This window comes from Brassica rapa, chromosome A04 (genome assembly GCF_000309985.2).
Source record: "Brassica rapa cultivar Chiifu-401-42 chromosome A04, CAAS_Brap_v3.01, whole genome shotgun sequence".
NCBI classification, from domain to species: Eukaryota; Viridiplantae; Streptophyta; class Magnoliopsida; order Brassicales; family Brassicaceae; genus Brassica; species Brassica rapa.
Window position 1 is genome coordinate 10,664,812 of NC_024798.2, and position 22,184 is coordinate 10,686,995.

The window sequence follows — 22,184 nt, forward strand, 5'->3', positions numbered from 1 at the left end:
GCTTATGAGCGGCCGTGAATCACATGTACTCTTCTACCTTTTGTATGGGTCCTTAACTGATGCGACCAATCACTAGGAAAACTCTGGTGTTCTTGTGGCTCGCCTATCGTCGACAGAAAATCTCTACTAGAGGACGGTGAAGTCCTGTCGGGAGCTGCAAGTTAGCCATCGAGTTCTATGAGGTTTGTCTCGATTCTTTCTCACTCGTGCAGATTCTCCCTTGGAAAGAGTGAATTAAAGAGAGCATGCAGATGTAGTGGCTCGGACTTGTGAGCGGAGGAGCTACAAAGTTGTTTGAGGCGGGTAAGATTTTTGGGAGTCCGTCTTTTATGGAACCGGCGTAAGGTGGCTTCGGGACGTCTTTGAGGTCGCTTGCTTTGAAGATACATCGTCGTTGGATTTATCAGTTGGATTTGGACATCCCAGCGTTGAAAAGTCGCTGATAACTTCATCGGGTTGGAGGCTTTAGTCTCCCACATCCAAATCTCCTTTTATGTTTCAATCTCTCATGTTTCTTTGATTTTGGTGTTGTTTGTAACTTAGTCTTGGCGTTTTCTTCGGTGAAATGGACCATCATTGTTTCCGATGGATGTTGATTTAAGACTTATCTCTCTTAAGCTTTATCTCTCTTAATTTCTCTCTAAGCTCTCGCTCTCTCCTCTTCGCGTTTGCCTCCGGCGAATCCGTGTCCTCCTCCGGCGCCGGAGGGCTCCTCCCTCTCCCCTTTTCATCGTCTTCCTCTTTGCCCTTCTCTCCCCCCTCTAGTCACCCCCAATATGTGGACGTCCCTGGAGGTTGAGCTCTCGCCGGCGGAGGACCTAGGCTGACTCCGGCGCTTGGCTTGAATTTCTGGTGACTCTGCGAGGTGGGTGTGTAGTGGTGGAAGGAGTTTGTGGTCGGCTTTTTGGGTTGGGTTCCGTCGGACGTTCATCTTTCCCTTTAGATCTACGGCGTCTCCCTTTGTTTGATGGCGCGTGACTTCGTGTGGTGGCTCCTCCGCCTTGGATCTGCTCGTATCCCTGCTTCTTCTATCTTTCCGATGTCCCGGCGGAGTGGTGCGGGGGCGCGTGCTTCTCACTTTCACTTGGTGTCTCGTCAAAAGTAGTCTCACGGTTTGCTTCTGCTTGGGAGGTTTCGGCGTGGTGCTATGCGTCGACATGTTCCACGGATCTCCGGTTCTCGTCATGTGGCGAGTCGGAGGTTGCTGGAGTAAGCGCGTGCTCCTTCGACTAGGTTCTGGACAACGAGTCGTCTATGGCTTTGGTTCCAGCTTAGCTCGAGTGCTTCCTTCCTGTTCTCCTGCTCTCACGGCCTCTCCCTTGTTGCGCGTATGGTGGTTCGCCACTGCGAGTTTCTCCGGTCTTCCTCCTTGCGGCTGTGCCTCACTGTTTCGATCTTGCTCCGTTTGTCGGTCAGTCCTCTGGTTCTCAGAATCTGTACATGGTGAGTCATCTCCTCCCCGTGTGGTCATTCGGTTTGGTTAGGTGCTCGTGTCTTCATGTTTTGATCACATCATCCCAGCACTGGATCCTTGCGCCTCGGCGTTGTTGTGTTCCTGTGGATGTGTTCTTCCGGCGCTGTGGTTTGGTTGGTCCGGAGAGCATCGTGTGGATGTGGTAGCTGTCACTCGACCCTCTTTTGTATAGGTTTTGTCATTTCAGGTTTGCTTTGCAGCCTGTGTTTGTTGTTTGAAATAAGGCTCGGCTGGCTTGTGGGTGTGTTTGGTCTCTGGACTAGCAGTCTGTGCGTGTTGGAATCAAATTAGGAGGTCTTTAGCAAGCTGTTCTTGGGTGTACCTATCATAAAGACCTGTTCATCGGGTACGCCAATTTCTACCGGGCTCAGGATCTCGTATTCACTGCGGTTCATCTTTTTGCGGCAAGCGACTAGTACCGACTCTGATGGTTCCTTCGTGTGGGCTTTTAGTTGGTTGTATCTTCCCCTTCTTGTTCAGTTTGAGTTATTGTTTAATTAGTTTAGTTGTTTTTTATTTTCTGCTTCTGGTTTACTCTGTAATTCTGTCAAAAATTAAAATTGGTAATGAAATTTTAACATTTTTACCAACAAAAAAAAATCATTGTTTCCGATTCTCAATCGGAGTTGATATTTTAGTGATAATGGTTATGTTTTTAAGAAAACTATATAATTCAAATATCTAAATATGGTAAAATCTCTATAATCTAAGTTTTAGTATTTTATTAATTAGTAAGATATTAATATGTTAACTAGATCAAAAACAAATTTAAAACTGTTTTTAACAAATTTAAAACTGTTTTTTAATTAATTTTATTGAAATTATACGGTAGGTTAGGAAGCAAGATTTATCAAATTAAAATATGTAAAGATAAAAAGATGGTAATATAACATTTGCAAGCTCACTAGAAGTGATCACAATTCTGATCTAGAACGTGATTTTAAATGTAAATTTTGGACTCGTAGAGTAGTAAATTTAATTGTAACAAGAAACAATCTAAATAAAGCATGTCTTGAAATAATCAATGTAAAGAACATTTGGGTGAATTGGTTTAAATCTATTTTATTTTAGTTTGTTCATATTAAAGAAACTTTATGTTGTGGCTATTGGAATTGGATTCTTGAACTTGATACTGATGATGAGGAAGAGAAAAAAGGAATGTCCTTTTTGTTTCTTCATAGTTAAGGCAGAGAAGAAGGAGAACAATGAGTTGTAGTTTGATTGGAATTTCAAGCATCCTTTAAAAGGTCGGATCAACAACAATTGGGATATAATTAAGGAAAGAAGAAAATCGTCTTAAGAAATAGTTACAACGATAGACATTCAAATCTAGTAAATTTGATAACTCAAACCGTCATTAGTACTAATCTATACTATTACTTGAGAAGTGAATTTGCTTAATTGTCATCTTCTCCGTGATTTTAGTTAATTTGCTTACTTAGAATTTTTCCATGATTTTAAGATAAGTCATTTGTCTAATTAATATTATTATTTAATTTTTTATTTTTATATCTATATATTTATCATTATATTTTAAATAATTAATAAACATCAACCTATTTTACATATATATACTAATATTTTTAAAATATATTTTAATATACAATTATCATGATATTTAGGATATTTAATTAATAAGTAGATATTAATAATATCTACCGATAATATCATCATCATTATTTTTTATCTCATATTTAATTTGTAATTTTAATGACTAATATTATAAACCAATTTCTCTTGTTGTTTTGAAAATATTGATCAAATCCAGATTATTATACAATTTATATATAAGTATACTAATATATCTGAATTAATCGGTTTCTTTGGTTTTTTTCGGCAGACATACATATACTGCAGTTTCTTAAAAATAACATCCATCCGGTTTATTCAGTACTACCAAATCCAGAACATTTTTTCTATTTCGATTTGGTTCGGTTTTACTGGATTAAACACTCCTAAACTATCGTTATCTTGTTAATGTTTTATATTTGTGATTTTTTAATAATATTTTCAGTACCACGTGATTTCTTTTCAGTCTAAATACAATATTAGTTAATTTCAAATACAAATTTCCTAATTTAGTTATTACTACATAAAAGATTTTGATCCAAAATCTACATCACATAAATAAAACTTTGAAATAAAAGAACATAATTTAATACATTGATTACTAATATAAATATTGAAGTTTTATCATCTATAATAATTTAAAATTTGTATCTAATTTAATCTGTTATTAAAAACTATGAAAATATTATACTATAAACGATTATCATAAAAAATCCATTTCATTAATTTGTAACCTTTATTTGTTTACACGCGCTAGTTAAAACCTGGCTATTTATAACTTTCAGCGACACTATATAACCAACCAATTTGGAAGCACGATCTCTCGCATCACAAAATCTTAAATAATGGAACTAAAACACAGAGGTTTGCCTGTAGGATTCAGGTTTCGTCCAACAGATTGTGAGATTTCAAAATATTTATTGACCAAAAATGATATGGAAGAACAACCAATGAAAATTCGTAATGTACGGTATGTACCTGAAGAGTGTCATGATATATTCTCAAAACATCCTCGTGACTTGCCTGGTAAGTTTTCCCCAATGTATAATCTAGGGTTTTGTTTATGAGCTGTGAAAAGGGTTAAAAAAGTTTGGATCTTGTAAGGTTTATCTTGTTAATGAAATATGTTTGATCTATGTTTCTTTTTTTTCTTTCAGGCTACCCAAGAGAAACGGATTTGTACTTTTATTGCAAAAAACTAAGTAGCCAAGTTACTACCAACTCTCATAGTATTTGGAAACAAATCGGAGAAGACACTGATGTTTTAGATCCAAAGAATAATGATGCATTAGTCGGTATCAAACGTCCATTTACTCTTGTTGATCACGAAGAAGAGTCCGATGATATTCTTTTGTCAGATGAAGACGAACCTTCACAATATAATTGGTTCATGGATGAAATTAGCCTCCCATTGTCAGTTTCAGAGACTGATTGGGTTTTGTGCCATGTTTTCCGCAAAATAAAACCTGAATTTGAATCCAAAGAAGAGAAAGAAGAAGAAGAAGAAAGTGTTTTTGCAAAGAGTTTGGATCTTCTTAGAGAGAACGATGGAAATGTTCTTCCTCCATCTCATTCTACACCTTAGCTTCTTCTGATGGCTTTATCAAGGTGTTCTTTAAAAAGGGTGGGTTAGTTTAGCTATAATTATACTAATTTTGTAATTATGCTACGAATAAAAAAGAGAGCACAATTTGTAAAGATCAGTTTATAAGAACCAGAATGAATGAATATTGCATAACAATAATAATAGCTCTTGGAACCAGAGTATTAGATTCTCCATACCTCGCCGTAGTCCAAAACTTTATCAGCTAGTTGATGCATACCTAAATTGCCTTTAGACCAGTTTTCAGTTTTGAGAGAAAATTTAGAGAAGAAAAGTGGCTTTACCAAAACATGTTTATTAAGTAATACTTATCTCTTTTTTAAAAATGTCATTTTAAGTTTTTTTTTTTGTTTCAACAAAGCATTATAGATTTCCAATGCAACTTTACATATTAAATTTATTTTAACCTTTTAAATAATCAATCGATTTTTATTTAATTATTTTTAGTAGTTAATTTACATCAAACAAAAACACATTAGTATTTTTACATTTTTTTAATCAACGTGAAATATATCAAATTGACATTTTTTTACGAAATAAATGAACTAATTTATTACATGCATATAAGAAAAACATAAACTAAAGAAAAAAACACACACACATACACATCGAAGCAATAGCTATCATATTAAGTAGTAGCTAGATTAACGGAACAATTTTGTCCAAAAAAAAATCTTTTGTTGGTTGAATCCCGGAATTTGAAGGAGTGTCATGAGATGTTCCTAGTCATAATACGTCTTTTTTTTTGGGAGCAAAATGGTCCTGGTCATAATACGTTTATATAACATAAAATGATAAAATCATTATGTTGAATTGTTATCTATACTATTTATACATTATATTTTCCATTCGTTGAGTGCGTAAATATTAGTTAAAACAAAAAAAAATATTTCAGTTACATTTTAATAATCTTTCTTTCATATATTAGGTAAAATTCTTTTTTGATAATTCATAAAATTTATTGGTTTTTCATTTTTTTTAATAATGCATAAAATTTTGGATGCCAATTTTCTAAAGCTACGACAAAATCCAAAAATGATCTGACACCAAATTTAGATAAAACCAGTGAATTTCATGATAGTGATTCCATTAATTTTGAAGGTTAGTAATTTTCTTATGTATGTATTTCTAGTGAATCATAGTTAGAACACATGTATTACCATATATTTATAGAACTATGATAAATGTAAAAAATGTTAACACTATAAACTATAGAGATGTTAAGATACTTATTTGATTAGCAAGTTAAGTGTTATATGTGGCGCGTTAAACAAATCAATAACATAATAACAATATTTATAATTTAGTATTATGTATCATGTAATAGATTAGTTAGTTACTAAAATTTAAATTAACGAGTTAAACAACAAAGTTAGCATGCAATAATCATTATTGTAGGTTGTTAATAGTTGATATATCATTTAAAAATATTGTTAACGTAGCTATTAGTTATTACTTATCATGTAGCACATATAACAAACATACATATTAACATAGATCTAATATTTTGTTTTACACGGTAATATATATATTACCTGTTAATTCTCATGTTAATTTTCACTGGATCATAGATCATACTTATATGTTTGTGGTAACTTGTTATCGGCTATATATCATTATAATACGTTACAGTTTACTATTATGCCTCTTTTAATAGTGAGGATTTAAATACTATATTTTTAAATTAGCTGACAATATAAATATTATTTAGCAAAAAGAAACCAATAGTTGCTATCAAATTCGAATCATTGAGTTGGTTTATTTGTCTAATATCACGTCTTTTCAGTAGAAACAGAGAGGTCCCATAAATTGGTTTAATTCATTGGATAAAGTCATGTTTCGCTGGCTTCTCTCTTCAATCGACTGACATTTTAAAGACATTATGCAAGGATTGGATTATAAGTTATAGGAGTAAAATTGGAATCGAAATTATCTTTAATTTATGAAGGATAGTTCTCTAATTATGGTCACATCTAGGGCTATGAGAACCAAATATCTCTAGAAAATTTAACTTGCTTTATTTTTTTAGAACAAAGACTATCATGGAGTGTGATCTTTCTCTGAAAACACTGAAGCCCTAACCGTTAGGATGATTTTTCTTTGAAAATTTTTGTTTTCGTACTCTCCAAATTTCATCGTATCTGGCACTTCAGAGTCATGGGAGCACCACCAAATGATGACGAAGAGACTCTTCCACCACCATAAGTGACACATCAACAAACAAATCCTAAAACTCAGATCAAAGATACAAAGAATGACAGTGGAGATACAAATATTACGATTCCGGAGCACATACTACAAAACGCCCAACCACTATGGACAACTACTTGGTGGGATTCTTCACTGGGGATACACCACACATAGGTAAGGTTCATGCGATTGTAAACCGTCTGTGGTCTATGCTGGACAAGCCCTCAATGTTGGACTCCAATTCATCCATGCTCCAACAGTTTTGTTTCGCGTAGACAATCCGGTAATTCAAGCTCGGGTATTGGAACAGCTCTCTTGGCACATAAGACATCCCTTTGATGGTACAATTAAGGGTGGAATTCAAGGGCTTCCACACATAAAACAAATTTATCAGCTCTCCCAATATGGATTGATCTCCATGGAGTGCCTGCAATATGTTCTCCGAAAAAGGCTTAAATGTTTTTAGGAGCAAGTAGGCTCAGCACAAAAACTCCACCCCAGTACGGAGAGATGCATTAGGCTGGATGTGGCAAGAGTTCTTGTGGTGATTAATATTGAAGGGTAACATATCCCTGGCTTCTTTCTAAATGTAACGCATGTAGAAGTTGGGGTCACTAAGAGAAGTACTGCAAATGAAAAAAGAGAAGTTATACTTCCACCAAAATTTTAAACTCTAATTTTCTTTTTGGTTGTCTTTTGAAAACAAGAGTACAAGAAAAATATGATCAGTCAATTATTTCCTCCACCTTCTCCGGCTAGTCCTCTCCCACTAACTACGAGTTCAATTGTCAAGGGAGAATATGGATGTATGGTTTCACTGGTCACAATGGAGATCTTGGCGCGTTTTCCTAATTCTATATTTTTCAGACTATAATTATGTTATATATATTGTCAGAAAAAATGTGTGTACTCTTTCCTTCTAATGATTTCTCAAAAAAAAAATTTAAAAAATATTTGAAGGTAAAATATATTCAAATTTCCTAAATTAACCACAACTATACCTCGAAACAAATGTACAGTGATTCATATTACATTTAGTGTTTTTACAATAATGTTATTTTGAATTATTTTTGAAATATATAAAACAATTTAATCATTACGAGACAAATTTTAAAAATAACATGTATATTTTGTTTGTAAAAACCGTAAATGAATTTTGACACAAACACACAAAAAGAAATATATCAAATTAATTATAAACACCAGAAAATGAATTAATAATATATAAATATCTGTTATTTTATAATGCAATTTAAATATTAAAATTATATTACATAACTTGTAAAATTAGAATTCACACTATAACTATAACAAAATTAGACATTTAAACTTTCCTAGTAAATTAGCATACATACCTAAAAATATTTAATATAATAAACTTAAATTCTAATCAAACAAAATTTAAAGAACAAAAATAAGTTTTTATGTATAACACCAAATTCAATAATTCCATACATATATATATAAATATATATATATTTATATTTATATCTATATATCAATATATTAGAAAATAAAATCCTCGCAAACATGCGGATCCAACTCTAGTTTTGTATTAAAATGTGAATCAACCAAAATTTATTTTGTTTGGTAAAGTTGAAGATGGTAGTTTCATTTCAAATTGGGTTTGGTAGTTGTTCAAAAAAAAAAAGGTTCGGGTTTGGTAATGTGGAACAGAAGATTCACCGGCTTGGTTACTCCCATTACTGCATAGGATCCTTCCTCCACCGTGGGCTTACGCACCTACCTTGCTAAGTAGCGTTATTGCCCGTGAGTCGTAATCATATTCATTAGCGGCTCATATACATGCAAATATATATATATATATAGTAATAAGACATGATCTATATAGAAATGAAAATCAAGATTCAAAAGAAAGTTCAAATCTAAACTCCTTGACGAAAAAAGGGCAGATATGTTTGACCATCTTAAATCTTCCGGTCAAGTCCAAAATGGTGATGTATCCGCCGCTTTGTCATAAATCTTTGACTTTTTGACTTTTTCCCTCGCATCGCATCTCCTTTATACCCGTTGAGATCTCGCCGCGTGTAAGGAAAATAATCAGAACCAGTGAGATCTCGCCACGTGTCCAATATTAGTCTCGTCTCCGTCTTTCTGGTAGAGATGTTTCGATCTGTTTCTTCTTTGACCAACTTATTGAAAAAAAAGGAACTTTTTAGAGCTTTTTCTTTCTTTCTTCATTGAATGTCGCATTGAACACATTCCACAATACTTGAATCTTACTTCATCTCTCTCTCTGTCTCTCTCTCTATCCTCTGGTGAAATCTCATTTGTTGTGAAATCTTACTATTTTGTTAAGAGGAATTTGGTCTGTTGATCGCGCGATTAGGGTATATTGGGAGAAATGATGAAAGCATCGTTAGGGAGGTTAAGGAGATTCGCATTGCCTAAGGTAGATGCGATTGATATTGGGGAGATCTTTCACACGCCACAGATTGATGGGCTTGTTCGAGCTGCCAAGGTACAACTTTTGTTCTAGAAGAGACTTTGGGGGGTATCTTAGGATTTTTTTTTTTTTGTTTAATTCGCTGGGTTGTTTGCTTTTTGATGTTCTGTTTCGAGTTTTTTCCGACCAGAACTGTAACTAAGTCAAATTCCATAGAAACAAACCCTCAATTTTGAAATTAACATTTAGTTATGGTAAGAGATCGAAATAGTAACTAGTGTTTGTTAGTTGGTTGTTTTGAGAAATTTAGACTGGAATATTTGATTTTAATGATATTAAAATTAAAAGAATGGTTATTTATGGTGTATAATTAGTACTCTTGTTATTTTCAGGATATGCAAGAAATGAGAGAGAGTTATGATAGGTTGCTCTCTGTTGCTGCTGCCACGGCCAATAGCGCTTACGGTACATAGACATTCAGTTTTGTTGTTTCTTACTTAAATTGCATGTCTTTCTTTCAAGATTGATTTTTTGTTAGTCTTTAATCATTTTCTTTGGTAATGTCAGAGTTCTCTGAATCACTGGGGGAAATGGGTTCATGCTTGGAGCAGATCTCTCCGCATAATGATGAAGAAAGTGGTCAGTTTGTGTTTGAAGATTCATCTACGATGGACCTTTGACATGCTCTAACATATTTTTCTTTCTTGTGCAGGTAGAATTTTACTCAAGTTGGGTCAAGTTCAGTTTGAGCTCCAAAAACTCGTCGACACTTACGTAAGTTGTAACCTTGTACTTTCGGTTAAGCACTATGTATAATTCTGAACAAACTGAGACAAGTTCTTGTTTTTTCATTCTCTTTTTACTTCAGCGTTCTCAAATATTCAAGACCATTACAAAACCTTCAGAGTCACTTCTCAATGAGCTTAGAACCGTCGAGGTATGCTCTAACTTTAGTCTTTTGAAAGTTAAGAGGTAAATTTTAAGTGGACAGGGAACGAACTTATTAATCTCCTCTTTTTTTTTTTCATTTCCTCTCAGGATATGAAGCAACAATGTGAAGAAAAGAGGTCAGTTATTTTTTGCAATGTAGTATTTTTCGTTTCTCAGTTTTGGCTTTGATTATTTGTTGCCTAAACCTCTAAAGAGTCTTTACTTACAGAGACGTGGTTAAGCACATGATGAAAGACAAGGTACACCTTAAAGGCGGTAAAGGGGAGAGACTTGTTCGGAGACAGTTGGAGACTGCTCGTGATGAGCTACAAGACGAAGCCACTTTGTGCATTTTCCGATTGAAATCTCTCAAGGAAGGACAAGCTCGAAGTCTCCTCACACAAGCTGCCCGCCACCACACTGCTCAGGTACCTTTTCGAAATAAGGTTACTATCTCTGTGATCTGCAATTGCTCAAATTAGTGTCTCTTATGCTTTCTTTCTTTTAAATTTGGATAGATGCATATGTTCTTGGCTGGTCTAAAATCGCTAGAGTCAGTAGAGCAACAAGTCAGGATTGCTGCAAAGCGACAACACATCGACTGTGAGCTCTCTGCTAACGAGAACGAAACGGAATGTAGTGAGGATGATGTTAACAGAGATGGAGAACTCAGTTTTGATTACATAACAAGTGAGCAGCGAGTAGAAGCCCTACCTACACCACAAGGATCGATGAAGGTAACTTTTGAATATTGAAACGAACCTGAATTGTCAATGAAAAGCTTATTTTATCAAATAGAAATAAGCTCATATGACTGCTATATTTCTGTAGATTGATGAAACAGATCTCTCGTTTCCACGCCCTTCACCAGCAGGATCAGCAACAGTATGTTTTTTCTTCATTTAACATTTTCTAACACTCTAATAGTAATATGGACTCTGCATTGAAGTCATACTCTCTGATGCAATGCAGGTAAATGCAGATCATAGAGAAGAGAACTCGATATACCGAGATCGCAGAAGGAGCAGCCATTCAGCACCTTTGTTCCCGGTTAAGCAGACAAGGCAGATGACTCCGTCTGCAAATGCTTACGTATTACCAACACCGGTCGATTCAAAGTCCTTCACAAAACCGGTCACCAAAGCAAACCACAGCGCACACTTATGGCATTCATCTCCCCTTGAACCGATAAAAACCGTTGAAAGCAACCTCTATTCCCGTCTTCCTCGTCCTTCAGAAACTCCTCAGCCAGAAGCTGCACCAAGACACGCGTTTTCTGGACCGGTCAAACCATCATCAACTCGTCTTCCAGTTCCGGCTCAGACCCACCAGTCATCTTCTCCAAGGATGTCTCCTACCGCTTCACCTCCGCTGGCTTCTTCTTCTCCACGGATCAACGAACTCCATGAGCTTCCAAGACCACCGGGTCAACTAGCACCGCCACCACGGCGCTCGAAATCTCCTGGTCTGACTGGTCACTCAGCTCCTATAACCACTTGGAATCAAGAAAGAAGTAGTGTGGTTGCGTCCACAACCATTGTAGCATCACCACTTCCGGTTCCACCTTTGGTTGTACCAAGAAGCTACTCCATACCTTCAAGAGGCATGGGTCAACGTCACTTGCCCGAAACGAACCAGAACAGAGTCGTGTCTCCACCGCCTCTACCGCTAACTCCAGCGTCTTTGATGAATCTGAGATCGCTCTCTCGGTCTCGAGTCGGGGAAGTTGCACACAGCGGTCAAATAAGAGGTAACGAACTCTTTTTTTTTTTTGTAATCTTGAAACTGCTAGAACTTCATCATCATGACCCCTGATTTAAAGACAAGAGTTGTTTTTGTCAAACGCAGGAGTAAAACTGATTGAACGATGAAGCTTGTATAGGGACGTGGCGTTTGATAAAAACGTTGGGGTTGTAAAGACTAGAGACAGAGAGAGGAGGCATAAGTAAATACAGAAGTCAGATATTTTTGTAATTGTTTAGTTTTTGAATCTCCTAATTTGTCACCTTAGACCGTTTTTGTTTCCCTTATGTAACTTTTTCACTTTAAACAGAATTATTTATTGTTTACTGAAAATTTAGAGAAAGAAAATGAAATTATATGAAATATGGCCTTGCAAAACTCATAAGAATTTATTTTGGTGGTTTAAACTTAAAGCCAAAAGTAAATATTGTTTTTTTTTTTTCTGATTATGGCATTTGTTTCCCTTATATGAAAAGTGAAATCTGATTTCTAACATGCTGCTATCTTGTCCCCCCCTTCTTTTTTTTAAAAAAATTGTTAGTCACAGTTTGAGGAGAGTATTGGATGGTGCCTAATTTTGCGTAAAATACTGCGGCTGTTACATTCTGAGCTGGTGATTGATGTGTGAGACTGAAAAGGAGTAACGTTTTAATTAATTTATTATGCCGTTTGGCAAAACAAAAAGAAAACGAAAATTAGGCGAAATGGTTGTAAAACTAGAAAATAAAAATAAAAAGAAAAAGAAAAAGGGGGAAAATAGAAAAGAGGGAGAGGGATGGAAATGGTGATGCGACGATGTTGGGCTTTGTTTATAAGCACGACGAAGAACAAGGCCAGAGAGAGAGAGAGAGAGATCAAGAGAGAAGAGGTCTCATTCATCATCATCATCATCATCTTCTACATTCTTCCGTAAATGATCGCCGATTTTGGATTTCCTTTCCATTCCTTCCATCAGTGCGTGCGTACGGATCATCCATTCTTTTGATTTTACCATTATAGATGATCATGTGATTGCTCTTCATTGTTTGATCACTTTATCTCATGTTCTGAATAATCTGTGATTGTGTTTATCTGCTTCAGGCTTAAGAAACATTGACAATGGTTATGCTTATATCAGTAATGTTCATTGATCAAATTTGTGTTGTTGTGATTCATCTCAAGACTCTGTTAGAGAATAGTTTTTGGAAACTAAGCTGAATTGTGGTGTATATGTTGTTGATTCTTCTTCTTGTTCTCCATTTTTGATCATTTCAGGAGAGTGTGACAGCTATCAACTCCATAGTCTCTACTATCCTCAATATATATGTTGCTTCACAGTGCTACGTGTCTGATCTAAGTCGCTTGTGTATGCTTATTGACTGATTCTTAGTTCTAAGGTCCTTTGAGCATTGGTTATGGGTGTTCCACAGACTGTTTCAGATGAGGAAGCTCTTGAAGCTTTGTCCTCTGCTTCAAGTTGCAGTTTCTCTCAAAGTGTGCCTGTAAGCACCATTCTCCATGATTCAGACGTTGTTAACAGAGGTAGTGAGGGAAGCCTCTGCTCCTCCGTGGATAACGTTCATTGGAGTCGAAATGAAGTTAGAAGGATAGTTGGTTTCGAATCAAATGAAACTAGCTCATCGAGTAATGAACATGTTACCGGACCGCGTGAAGTTGATATTACTGGTGGGTCGTCGTTAGTCAGGAAACGAGTAAGCTCTCCTCTCAAAACTCTTTTCCCTGAAAAATTTAGAGGAGACCAGATGGATATCAGCTGCAGCAACCAACATTTGACTTCTAGTGGTCTCTCTAATGCACAAAATCACAAGAAGGCCAATCTCTCCTCCTCACACAGGAGTAGTAAACTTTCATCTATGGTTTTCACGGATGGTCCATTGCTCGACGACTCCAGTGATCTTCATCCCACAAACACAAAGGGTGACGCTTGCTTAGTACCCGCTAAGCCGTTACCATGCCATATGAATATTATATCTGTCTCTCCGACACTGACTCCCTCACCTCTTGGCCCGAGGTTTTCTGAGAGAATGAAAGCTCTACAAAATGGGAACATTTTTGACGATGGTGTCTGTTTAAGGAATACAGATGAAGAAGCTGAACTCAGGACTGTCCATCGTAGTTTGTTTGATGATGCTAATACTATCCAGAGAGAGTTTTCAATGGAGAGAGGTATTGAATCAGTTGCTAATACATCTCCATGTAAAAGGTTCGGTAGAAGCTTGAGTGGACGTACCATTCAAAGATCATTGATTGGTTCTTTTGAAGAGTCACTCTTGTCAGGAAGATATTCATATGGGCACACTAATCAGATCGATGGGTTTCTTGCCATCCTTAGTATTGCTGGTGGAAACATTTCTCCAAAAGCACAGAAGCTTCCATTCTCAGTAACAAGTGTTGGTGATGATTGCTTCTTATTATACTATGCCTCCATAGATCTCTCTGGTGGATCTTCGTCAAATAAATTGTGGGCACAGAAATTTAAAAAGAATCAAAACAGCTCTGATTCTCAGACCATTAACAGCCGGTTGCGGATCCCTATGAAGGGTCGGATACAACTGGTACCCTCTTGTCTCTTTTTTTTTCCAAGTAATGAATTAGAGTTTGACGACTAGTTCATGGTAGAAGCTTCTCTGCTTTGTTGCAGGTTCTGAGTAACCCTGAAAAGACACCTCTTCACACTTTCCTCTGTAACTATGACTTAACTGATATGCCACAAGGTACAAAGGTAACCTCGAACGTTTCATCCCGTTGCTTCACTTATTTGTTATCTCGTTTTAGGTTTCAGATTTGCTTTTGATTCAATGTTTGATCAATTCTTGTGTTGTGATGATCAGACTTTCCTGCGGCAAAAGGTTACTCTGGCCTCTTCTGTTCCGACAAAAGCCAAATCTGATTCAGTTGATGAGTTCCATTCGCTAAGTGAGTGTGAGAACACGAAGTGTCGTCAGACTTACAGAGAAACAGGACAATGCTGTTCAAAATCTGGAGTCTTACGCTACGCTCTTCATCTTAAATTTATTTGCCCTTCACGCAAGAAAGCTTCAAAATTAGGTCAAAAGAAAAGTTTGGATGATGAAGAGAGGAGATTCTATTTATACAACGATTTGAGAGTCGTGTTTCCTCAACGGCACACCGATTCTGATGAAGGAAAGGTATGCTCATTTGATAACATCGTTTTTTCTCCTTTTTTGGGCTAATTTCTACACAAACGCAAACGCGGATTTTGCTTCTGAAATTGCAGTTGAATGTGGAGTATCATTACCCAGAAAATCCGAGATACTTCGACGTAACCAATTGAAACTCTTTTTGTTTGAAGGACAAACTTTTAAAAAAAAATTGCACATAGATTTCTTGTGAGTCACGGCACCATCGTCTCCCTCCTCCTCAAGGTTGTGCTTCCAAAGTTTCGGCAGAAACGAGCGGCTAATGGATGCTTCACATATATTTTACGATCTAAGTTCATGAAAACATATCATGTTCAAATTATTTTTGTTTATCTTTTAATACTATCTTTTAATTAGGTAAACCTTTTCAGCATTTGTGAAATATTAAAATACTAGAAGCAACAAAAATGTTACAAGTCTTGCTCTCTACGGTTTGTTTGATTTGCGGTGTACATTATCGCAAGCTCTTTGTTTAGCTATTCATATATACAGGTTACAACTTACAACCTTGTTTTATAAATAGATCAATAAAATCTTGTATTGAATTCAGACTTTTAAAATTTTCGCATAAAAAATGAATGGATGTATGTTTAGTTTGAGGCCACGTAACCATAAAGGATGTCGAGATCGAGAGTAATGAACTCACTTGGGCAAAAGTTTATTTCCATGTTTGTAAGATCTTATAAACCACTTAAAAAAAAGATCTTATAAACCCCATTATTTATATGTTCCTAAAATATTATGATTTTTATAAAAATTGCAGCTACTTGTTGAAGCACAGGACAAACATCTTAGTGTAAGAATTTGATGTGTTGTTGTCGTTGATTGATAGATAACACAGCTACTGAATCAGTATCAATCACCGTCCACTGATGCATAACAAAAGTCAACTTTATCTATTTCTGATTTCTCCCTACACAAATAATAAGGGAAGCGAATACTTGTGCCGACTCTTTGACAAACAAATTAGATCATTTTTTTTTCTTTTCATGTAAATTAGACAGGATCTATAGATTTATTTTTCAAGACAATTTTTATCAATCAAACAGAATATATTATTGGTAAATAGATAATTATTATATTTCTGAAGTGTCTTTCATATAGAAAATTCTAAACCAAGAAAAACATGTAAATATATATTTTTAAAATATATTTTATATAGCATCAAATCAAATCAATATAAAAATAAGAAGTCAATTAGATAAATGATTAATGGTTACTCTTTATTTCAGTTAACTTTTTTCTTCTTTTCAATACTGAATTAGATGTTTCATCGGCACATGTAGACCTAATCATTTCAAAATTACCTTATTAATACATATATTATTAAGAAATGGATTCAAATAACTTCAGAATATGTTTTTGATTCCAAATCAACCTACAAGAATCACAGTGACCAATCTATCATCCAAGGGGTAAATGATAGTTATATTTTTTTTTTACAGATATAAAATAAATAAATATTTAAATGAACAGAACTTCAGTTATTTTGTTTATGCTATGTTAATTCAAACACCATTATGATAAATTATTGTTTATACTCTCAAAAATTAAACCGAACATCAAATTATTTATATATTTGTAATATATAGTCGTTACTGCGCTAAATTTTTGAAAACTTTTATGTATTATAAATAATTTGTAATCTCTTTATACATTACATTCACTATTAATAAATCAATCTAATAAATTAATATTTGAAATCACTGCATATTTTCTTTTGATTTAAAAAACAAAACAGTTTCTTACTTCAACCAAATAGATGTTTACTTGCTTGTCGTCACCTGCAATTAGTTTAGGAAATAGTTTATCTAACTCCATTTCAACAAAAAATTCTGCCTTTTCTATTCGTGTTAGATCAAGACATGACGTCTGGGCTAAAATAGGTTCTCCAAGATCAGAAGTAATATGGTTAATATCTAAGGATGAGTAATATTTATGGCGGATATTTCTGAGGTTTACCAGAAGCAATATGGCTAAGCATGAGAAATACTCTTACTTGAATCAAAGTTATCAAAGAAGTCGTAGTGATACTCATTGTAAAGTATATCAAACTAAAGCTTTCGGTTAAAACAACACTTATCTCCCATTAATATTAGTATATAGTAGATGTTGTTCGAAAAATTAACACATATTAAGTTTAATGATTAGGGAGATCAAAGGTTGGGACTTCAGAAGAGAAACCATGTGAGAGGTAATAAAGCAACCTCGGCAGTATGTTTCTGTAAGGATCAGTTTCTCTTTTGGTCTTCAAATAGGTCATACATCTTTCTACTTCAGACTTGACCTCCAAGTAAACCTCATGAGCTTTCTCTTTATCATGTAGCTCTTTCTCTCTACCTTTTGTTTCTATCGGTTTCCCAAAATATACGTAATACCGTCCCGGAATCTTTGGAATGAATCCAGGCATATGCAAATCTTGGTTCCTCAGTTCTCCTTCTTCATCGTTCCTAATCATATTCCAGATGTTCACAATCAAATGTCATTTATATACAATCTTGAAAAATGATCGAATATATAAAAAGTACCTCAGCTTAATAGTGTCATGTGTTATCTCTTCTATGAGATTCTTCAAGAATGGTATCTTCATTTGATCATTGTAATCCAAAACCATCTGTGATATATATATATCATTCCATTGCTCAACAAAGTTACTGACTGAACACAAAAAACAAGAACGAACAAGAGAGTTGTTCTCACTTGACAGAGATCATCTTCTCCAACAGCACCAAAAGGAATGATTCTTGCTCCAAATTTAGATGCAATCCTCACAAACTCTGAATGTTCAGGCCAAAACAACTTGTATTCTTCACCCTGCAGAAAACTATATCATTAGCCTCTCCAAAAGCCAAACATGGAGAATCATTGGTTACCTTTCTGTGCAAGGCTTCACGGACACCTCCAGGATACAAAACCACATGAGCCTTTGAACGAAGCAGCTTGTAGAAGTTCATATTCGAGACAGGAACTGCGCCTATAATCCTAGCTGAGTCGAACATCTGCATGTCAGGGAGCTTTGAGCCTATCTTTTTGGTGAACATCACTGGATGTGCAAGGCCACGCAACAGAATGTTTCTCTCTTTCAGGAAATGAATCGCTGCTGGACGCAGTTCGAGACCAAACAGCATGTGATTGCCAACATACAGAACCGGTCCTTCCGAAGGTATTCCTTCAAGCGATCTTACTACTGTACCGTCGTCTAGCGTTGAGAGAAATACTGGAGCAGTAGCAGCTGTTAGCAATCTGAGACAGAGAAACATAACACTTCACTCTTCAGTGTTTGGTTAAAGTAGCAGATGCAGATTATTATTATTATTATTATTATTATTATTATTATTATTATTATTATTATTGTTATTATTGACGCAAATATTTTTTTTTAGGAGCAGACTATAGTATTTATTATTATTATTATTTTGTTGACAAAAAAATATTATTATTATTATTTTAGAAGCAGATTATTGTGTTACTTACCTTTGTGATTGTTCAAACTCTTTGAGCTCATAAGGAGTAGGCAGAGTGTAATCTGAAATGTAATCAAGTATTTTCCCACGGCGATAGTAATAAGAAATTTTGATGATAGTTGCAAGATCTACCCCATCCTCCTAAACATATATTGTAGATCAATTGAGCCGTAGATTAGTAAACCAAACTTACAATCTTGATGAATCTATCGTTATAAGGAGCACCTTACCAAGAAGAGGAACTGTCCATTATTATAAAACTCACGGACTTCACATTTTGGCAATGCAAACCGGAGTCTTTCAATGTCTCCATTGTTCCGTAACCATTGGTCACGTCCACTGCAATAGCCAAAGGTACAACTCAGGTTCCAGATAATACCATTCTTTACAAACAAACTTCCACTTATAACTAATAATGGAAACGTGTTAAAAAAAAAAACTAATAATGAAAACAGAAAAGTTTATTAGTTTATGAACCTTAGAAGTATTAGTGTTTGGGCTTTGACAGTGTACATGTGGGACTTAGCAGATGCTGAAGCAGACTTAAGCAGTTGAAGCTTCCATAGAAGTGTGTCCTTAGGAAATATCCTAATCAGACTCTGTAAATAATTTGTTTTCATGAGTTTATTATCCTAACAAGATCACATTACTAGTTAAACACTATGCACTAAACAAAATGATTTTCCCAAAATGGAATTTTACAGGCAGATTAGCTGAGGCTGCAATGATGTCTCCTAGGATCCCTCCACCCATCTGCGCGACAGTTTCATTCAACATACTCTCGAACATTGCTGAAAACGGATAACCTATATAATAAAACATAGTTAGTCCTGACTTTCAAGCACAACCTGGAAGATTATACAAGAAGGACTTTAAACTTTACTTTCTTTAAACCCAAAATTCTCTTCTATTAAGCTGGGAACTTCGTCTGGCAATGTTTCCAGTAGACTCGATAAAGGTTGCAACATGAAGTTGTTTAAGCTTGTGACTGCATCAAAGAGTGTCTATTATGAGCAGAAGACAATAGAATCAAGAGAAAGCGAGTAATCTCATTATATACCTGGATTAGCAAGAATCAAGACAATATCAATGTCAGGGTTACTTGCTGCAACATCTAGAGCAAGACAAGCTCCAACAGATTCTCCAACTATATAAATAGGTCTATTTGGGACACGGTAGTACTCCGACCTAACTGTCCTCTCAATGAGTTTCACAATGTCTGAAAAATTACATAAATAAATATTAATAATCCATTAGATTATATAAAAGGATAATGAAACAACAGATAAGAAGGCACCTCGAGCAGGTGTACGATCCATAGCTGGAAAGTGAAGGCACCATACGTCGAATATCCTATATATATGATCAAAAAGGCAATAAGATTAGAAACAAGAATTGAGTGTAAAGTGAGAATCAAAGATTACTTACTCTCCAAGTCTCCTGTGCTGGCGAATGAGCCCTAGTCCAGTACCATCCATCCCTGTAGTTTTTATTTATTTATTTATTTAAGAGTTTCGTTAACTTGAGGAATACGTTTTCGTTAAATGGATCAAAAGGACGAACCAGGTATGTAGAGGAGAAGAGGAGATCCTGCAGCGTGTGAGCTACACTGTAATGGAGAGAACCACCGAGGCGGACCTCCATCTCCGCCCTCTGATGTGTAAAAATTTTCAGCTTCAGACAAAAAATCCCTCAAGCTCTTCCTCTCCTCTGGCCGCGCCGCCTCCGTGTTCGAATACGGATTCACCGTCGCAGTCACTTTCGCTCTGTACCGGCGGCGTCCAGGCGCGGCGACGGAGGTCAATCTTCGGGTTGACTTGAGGTGGGAAAAATGGAGATTGTGAGCTCTTCTGGAACCACCTGAGGAGAAGACGGGACAGATTCCATCGGTAATGCGAACTGTGGTAAGCGCCATTGACGAGAAAACTCGAGTCCGACGGTTTTCTCGGTAGATGAATGTTTTGGTTGTTCCAACTTCATCTTCAAGCGATGGAACACGACAATCTCGTGCTCACGAGAAAACAGCAGATGCGTCTCCGCATTTCTTTCTTTCCACTCTTTTCTTCTTTTGTCTTAGGTCGGTTAGGTGTTGACATTTTGGTTCGAATTTAATTTTGACTCGATTTAGACTTGGTTTTACGAAATTAAATTCAAAACTGGTGTTCATTTTCTTGGGGGTCAAACTACGATTCATTGCATAGATAAAGGTTTATCCTGCATCAAGGCAGGGCCGGGCCTTTAACACTGTAAAGGTCCTACGGCAGAAAAATGTTTTAACCCTTTAAAATTTATATTTAAATAATATATAAAATATTTTTAAAATTTAAGCAGTAATATTTTGTATAGTTTGTGATGAAAATGTATATATATATCAAATATTTATGGACTTTTTATTTCTTTTGTATAAAAATATAAATTTATAAAAAAATTGGGTCCCTTGACTATTGCTATACGGAGGAACACATGCAGGGCCGGAACGGTCGCACCGTTTGTCCCTCTATTTAGCCGGCCTTGCATCAAAGGAGACTAAGTTCACAGAAGGAGATATCTGATTTTGCCATTACATCAGCCTCAGAATATGGAACATGATGCCGCTAATCCCTGTCCTTGAGTCCTTAGCCTGCAACATCCTAACCAGAACCTGTGAATCCAATAATATCACCAGAGATTTGGCATTTGCAACATATGCATCCAACTCTGCCTTAAGAATAGCCAAAGCATCAGTTACTAGAGCCGAATTAACAAAGTTTTTTGAAGTTCAAAAACAAGGAGGGAAAAGACGAGATCGGCCACTCAAAGTTTCTTGAGCAGATTGTCATTTTTTGCATCCAAGATTGTTGTGCCTAAACCTTCCGTTCCGATGTACCACTACAAGAAAACATTACACATTTTGACCATATTTGTGACCAACCAAAATGGTCAAAAATAATTGTGACCATATTCTGATCCGTTCATGATAAATAAGAAAAAATGGTTAACAAATGGTCGGAATTTAAAAGAGTGAATTGGGTCAAAACCCATAAAAAATTCAATAATTAGCAATCTACCCAAACTAAAAATTATGTGGGCTTCAGTAGAAACAAATTGACAAAAATGACCTTCTTTCGTTAGGATAGGCGTTAGTGTAGGCGACAACATAAATAAGAGGGGGTTTAAATATAATTGGGGAATGAGTAATGATTAGCCCAAGGTTTATTCCCCACCCCAAGTTACGTGAAGTTGCCTATAAAAAAATTGACAAATGAAGGCCTTGGAAAATCTGACACAAACGGATGCATGCAAAAAAGAGAGTCATAGCAAAAGATCTTCGTCAACATGCAAAAAATTGTATGGGAGAGAGAGAAAGTTCATGTCTGGGGTTTGTCTATAAATTGAAGCAACCGGTGAGCTCTCATCAATAAAAACTCACTGAAAGTACAAACAGAAGGTGAAGGTATTTATTCCCAACAATGGAATACACAAGTAATAAAAAGGAGAAAGCCATCATTGACAACGTTTTGTATGTGCACATACCTAAAATACGCCCAGCCTAAAATTATATGATGGGTTCCAGCCCAAATCCAGCTTATCATCTGATTTGGCCTCATTGCCAACTAATTATAGCTTGGACCTAATGTATAAGAGGGCGTTTTCTATATGTAGA

At 35.6% G+C, this 22,184-nt stretch overlaps 4 protein-coding genes across 7 annotated transcripts; 3 read left to right on the top strand and 1 right to left on the bottom strand.

Annotated features, from left to right (window-relative positions):
* The first annotated feature begins 2,283 nt into the window (after positions 1-2,283).
* On the top strand, positions 2,284-8,311 carry LOC103864053 (NAC domain-containing protein 104). The gene is made up of 2 exons (XM_009141819.3): positions 2,284-4,069; positions 4,201-8,311. Exons 1-2 carry the CDS (start codon positions 3,889-3,891, stop codon positions 4,626-4,628), a joined length of 609 nt encoding a protein of 202 aa, XP_009140067.1. The 5' UTR covers positions 2,284-3,888; the 3' UTR covers positions 4,629-8,311.
* Positions 8,312-8,624: 313 nt separating this feature from the next.
* On the top strand, positions 8,625-12,253 carry LOC103864054 (uncharacterized protein At2g33490). Its single transcript, XM_009141820.3, has 11 exons — positions 8,625-9,318; positions 9,636-9,708; positions 9,811-9,882; positions 9,956-10,017; positions 10,112-10,180; positions 10,282-10,310; positions 10,403-10,601; positions 10,692-10,910; positions 11,005-11,058; positions 11,146-11,923; positions 12,022-12,253. Exons 1-11 carry the CDS (start codon positions 9,202-9,204, stop codon positions 12,042-12,044), a joined length of 1,695 nt encoding a protein of 564 aa, XP_009140068.1. The 5' UTR covers positions 8,625-9,201; the 3' UTR covers positions 12,045-12,253.
* Positions 12,254-12,513: 260 nt separating this feature from the next.
* Positions 12,514-15,580, top strand: LOC103864055 (protein FAM214A). Of its 3 annotated transcripts, none has more exons than XM_009141821.3 (5): positions 12,514-12,878; positions 13,171-14,471; positions 14,558-14,638; positions 14,748-15,065; positions 15,155-15,580. In XM_009141821.3, the coding sequence occupies exons 2-5, from the start codon at positions 13,311-13,313 to the stop codon at positions 15,209-15,211; spliced, it is 1,617 nt and encodes a 538-aa protein (XP_009140069.1). In that variant the 5' UTR covers positions 12,514-12,878; positions 13,171-13,310; the 3' UTR covers positions 15,212-15,580. The 3 variants fall into 3 exon arrangements, with proteins under 3 accessions (XP_009140069.1, XP_018514210.1, XP_018514211.1); XM_018658694.2 differs by having other exon boundaries at positions 12,514-12,874; XM_018658695.2 differs by having other exon boundaries at positions 12,514-12,870.
* Positions 15,581-17,105: 1,525 nt separating this feature from the next.
* Positions 17,106-20,700, bottom strand: LOC103864056 (acyltransferase-like protein At3g26840, chloroplastic). Of its 2 annotated transcripts, none has more exons than XM_018658276.2 (13): positions 20,103-20,185; positions 19,970-20,035; positions 19,839-19,894; positions 19,602-19,760; positions 19,425-19,529; positions 19,244-19,347; positions 19,019-19,140; positions 18,772-18,880; positions 18,552-18,682; positions 17,951-18,320; positions 17,778-17,891; positions 17,606-17,691; positions 17,106-17,527 (listed from the first exon to the last, which is right to left on the bottom strand). In XM_018658276.2, the coding sequence occupies exons 1-13, from the start codon at positions 20,183-20,185 to the stop codon at positions 17,218-17,220; spliced, it is 1,815 nt and encodes a 604-aa protein (XP_018513792.1). In that variant the 3' UTR covers positions 17,106-17,217. The 2 variants fall into 2 exon arrangements, with proteins under 2 accessions (XP_018513792.1, XP_033145809.1); XM_033289918.1 differs by having other exon boundaries at positions 17,112-17,527; positions 19,244-19,348; positions 19,426-19,529; positions 19,970-20,021; positions 20,105-20,700.
* Positions 20,701-22,184: the final 1,484 nt, after the last annotated feature.

Bases quoted from the DNA above. Each gene is read 5' to 3' on its own strand.
- LOC103864053 (XM_009141819.3), top strand. From the start codon at position 3,889: ATGGAACTAAAACACAGAGGTTTGCCTGTAGGATTCAGGTTTCGTCCA. The intron at 4,070-4,200 runs GTAAGTTTTCCC...TTTTTCTTTCAG, and splicing joins ACATCCTCGTGACTTGCCTG to GCTACCCAAGAGAAACGGAT.
- LOC103864054 (XM_009141820.3), top strand. From the start codon at position 9,202: ATGATGAAAGCATCGTTAGGGAGGTTAAGGAGATTCGCATTGCCTAAG. The intron at 9,709-9,810 runs GTACATAGACAT...TGGTAATGTCAG, and splicing joins CACGGCCAATAGCGCTTACG to AGTTCTCTGAATCACTGGGG. The intron at 11,924-12,021 runs GTAACGAACTCT...TGTCAAACGCAG, and splicing joins ACACAGCGGTCAAATAAGAG to GAGTAAAACTGATTGAACGA.
- LOC103864055 (XM_009141821.3), top strand. From the start codon at position 13,311: ATGGGTGTTCCACAGACTGTTTCAGATGAGGAAGCTCTTGAAGCTTTG. The intron at 14,472-14,557 runs GTACCCTCTTGT...GCTTTGTTGCAG, and splicing joins TGAAGGGTCGGATACAACTG to GTTCTGAGTAACCCTGAAAA. The intron at 14,639-14,747 runs GTAACCTCGAAC...TGTGATGATCAG, and splicing joins ATATGCCACAAGGTACAAAG to ACTTTCCTGCGGCAAAAGGT.
- LOC103864056 (XM_033289918.1), bottom strand. From the start codon at position 20,456: ATGGCGCTTACCACAGTTCGCATTACCGATGGAATCTGTCCCGTCTTC. The intron at 19,530-19,601 runs GTATATAATGAG...TCTTTGATGCAG, and splicing joins CTTGATTCTTGCTAATCCAG to TCACAAGCTTAAACAACTTC. The intron at 19,141-19,243 runs GTAAAATTCCAT...AATTATTTACAG, and splicing joins CAGCCTCAGCTAATCTGCCT to AGTCTGATTAGGATATTTCC.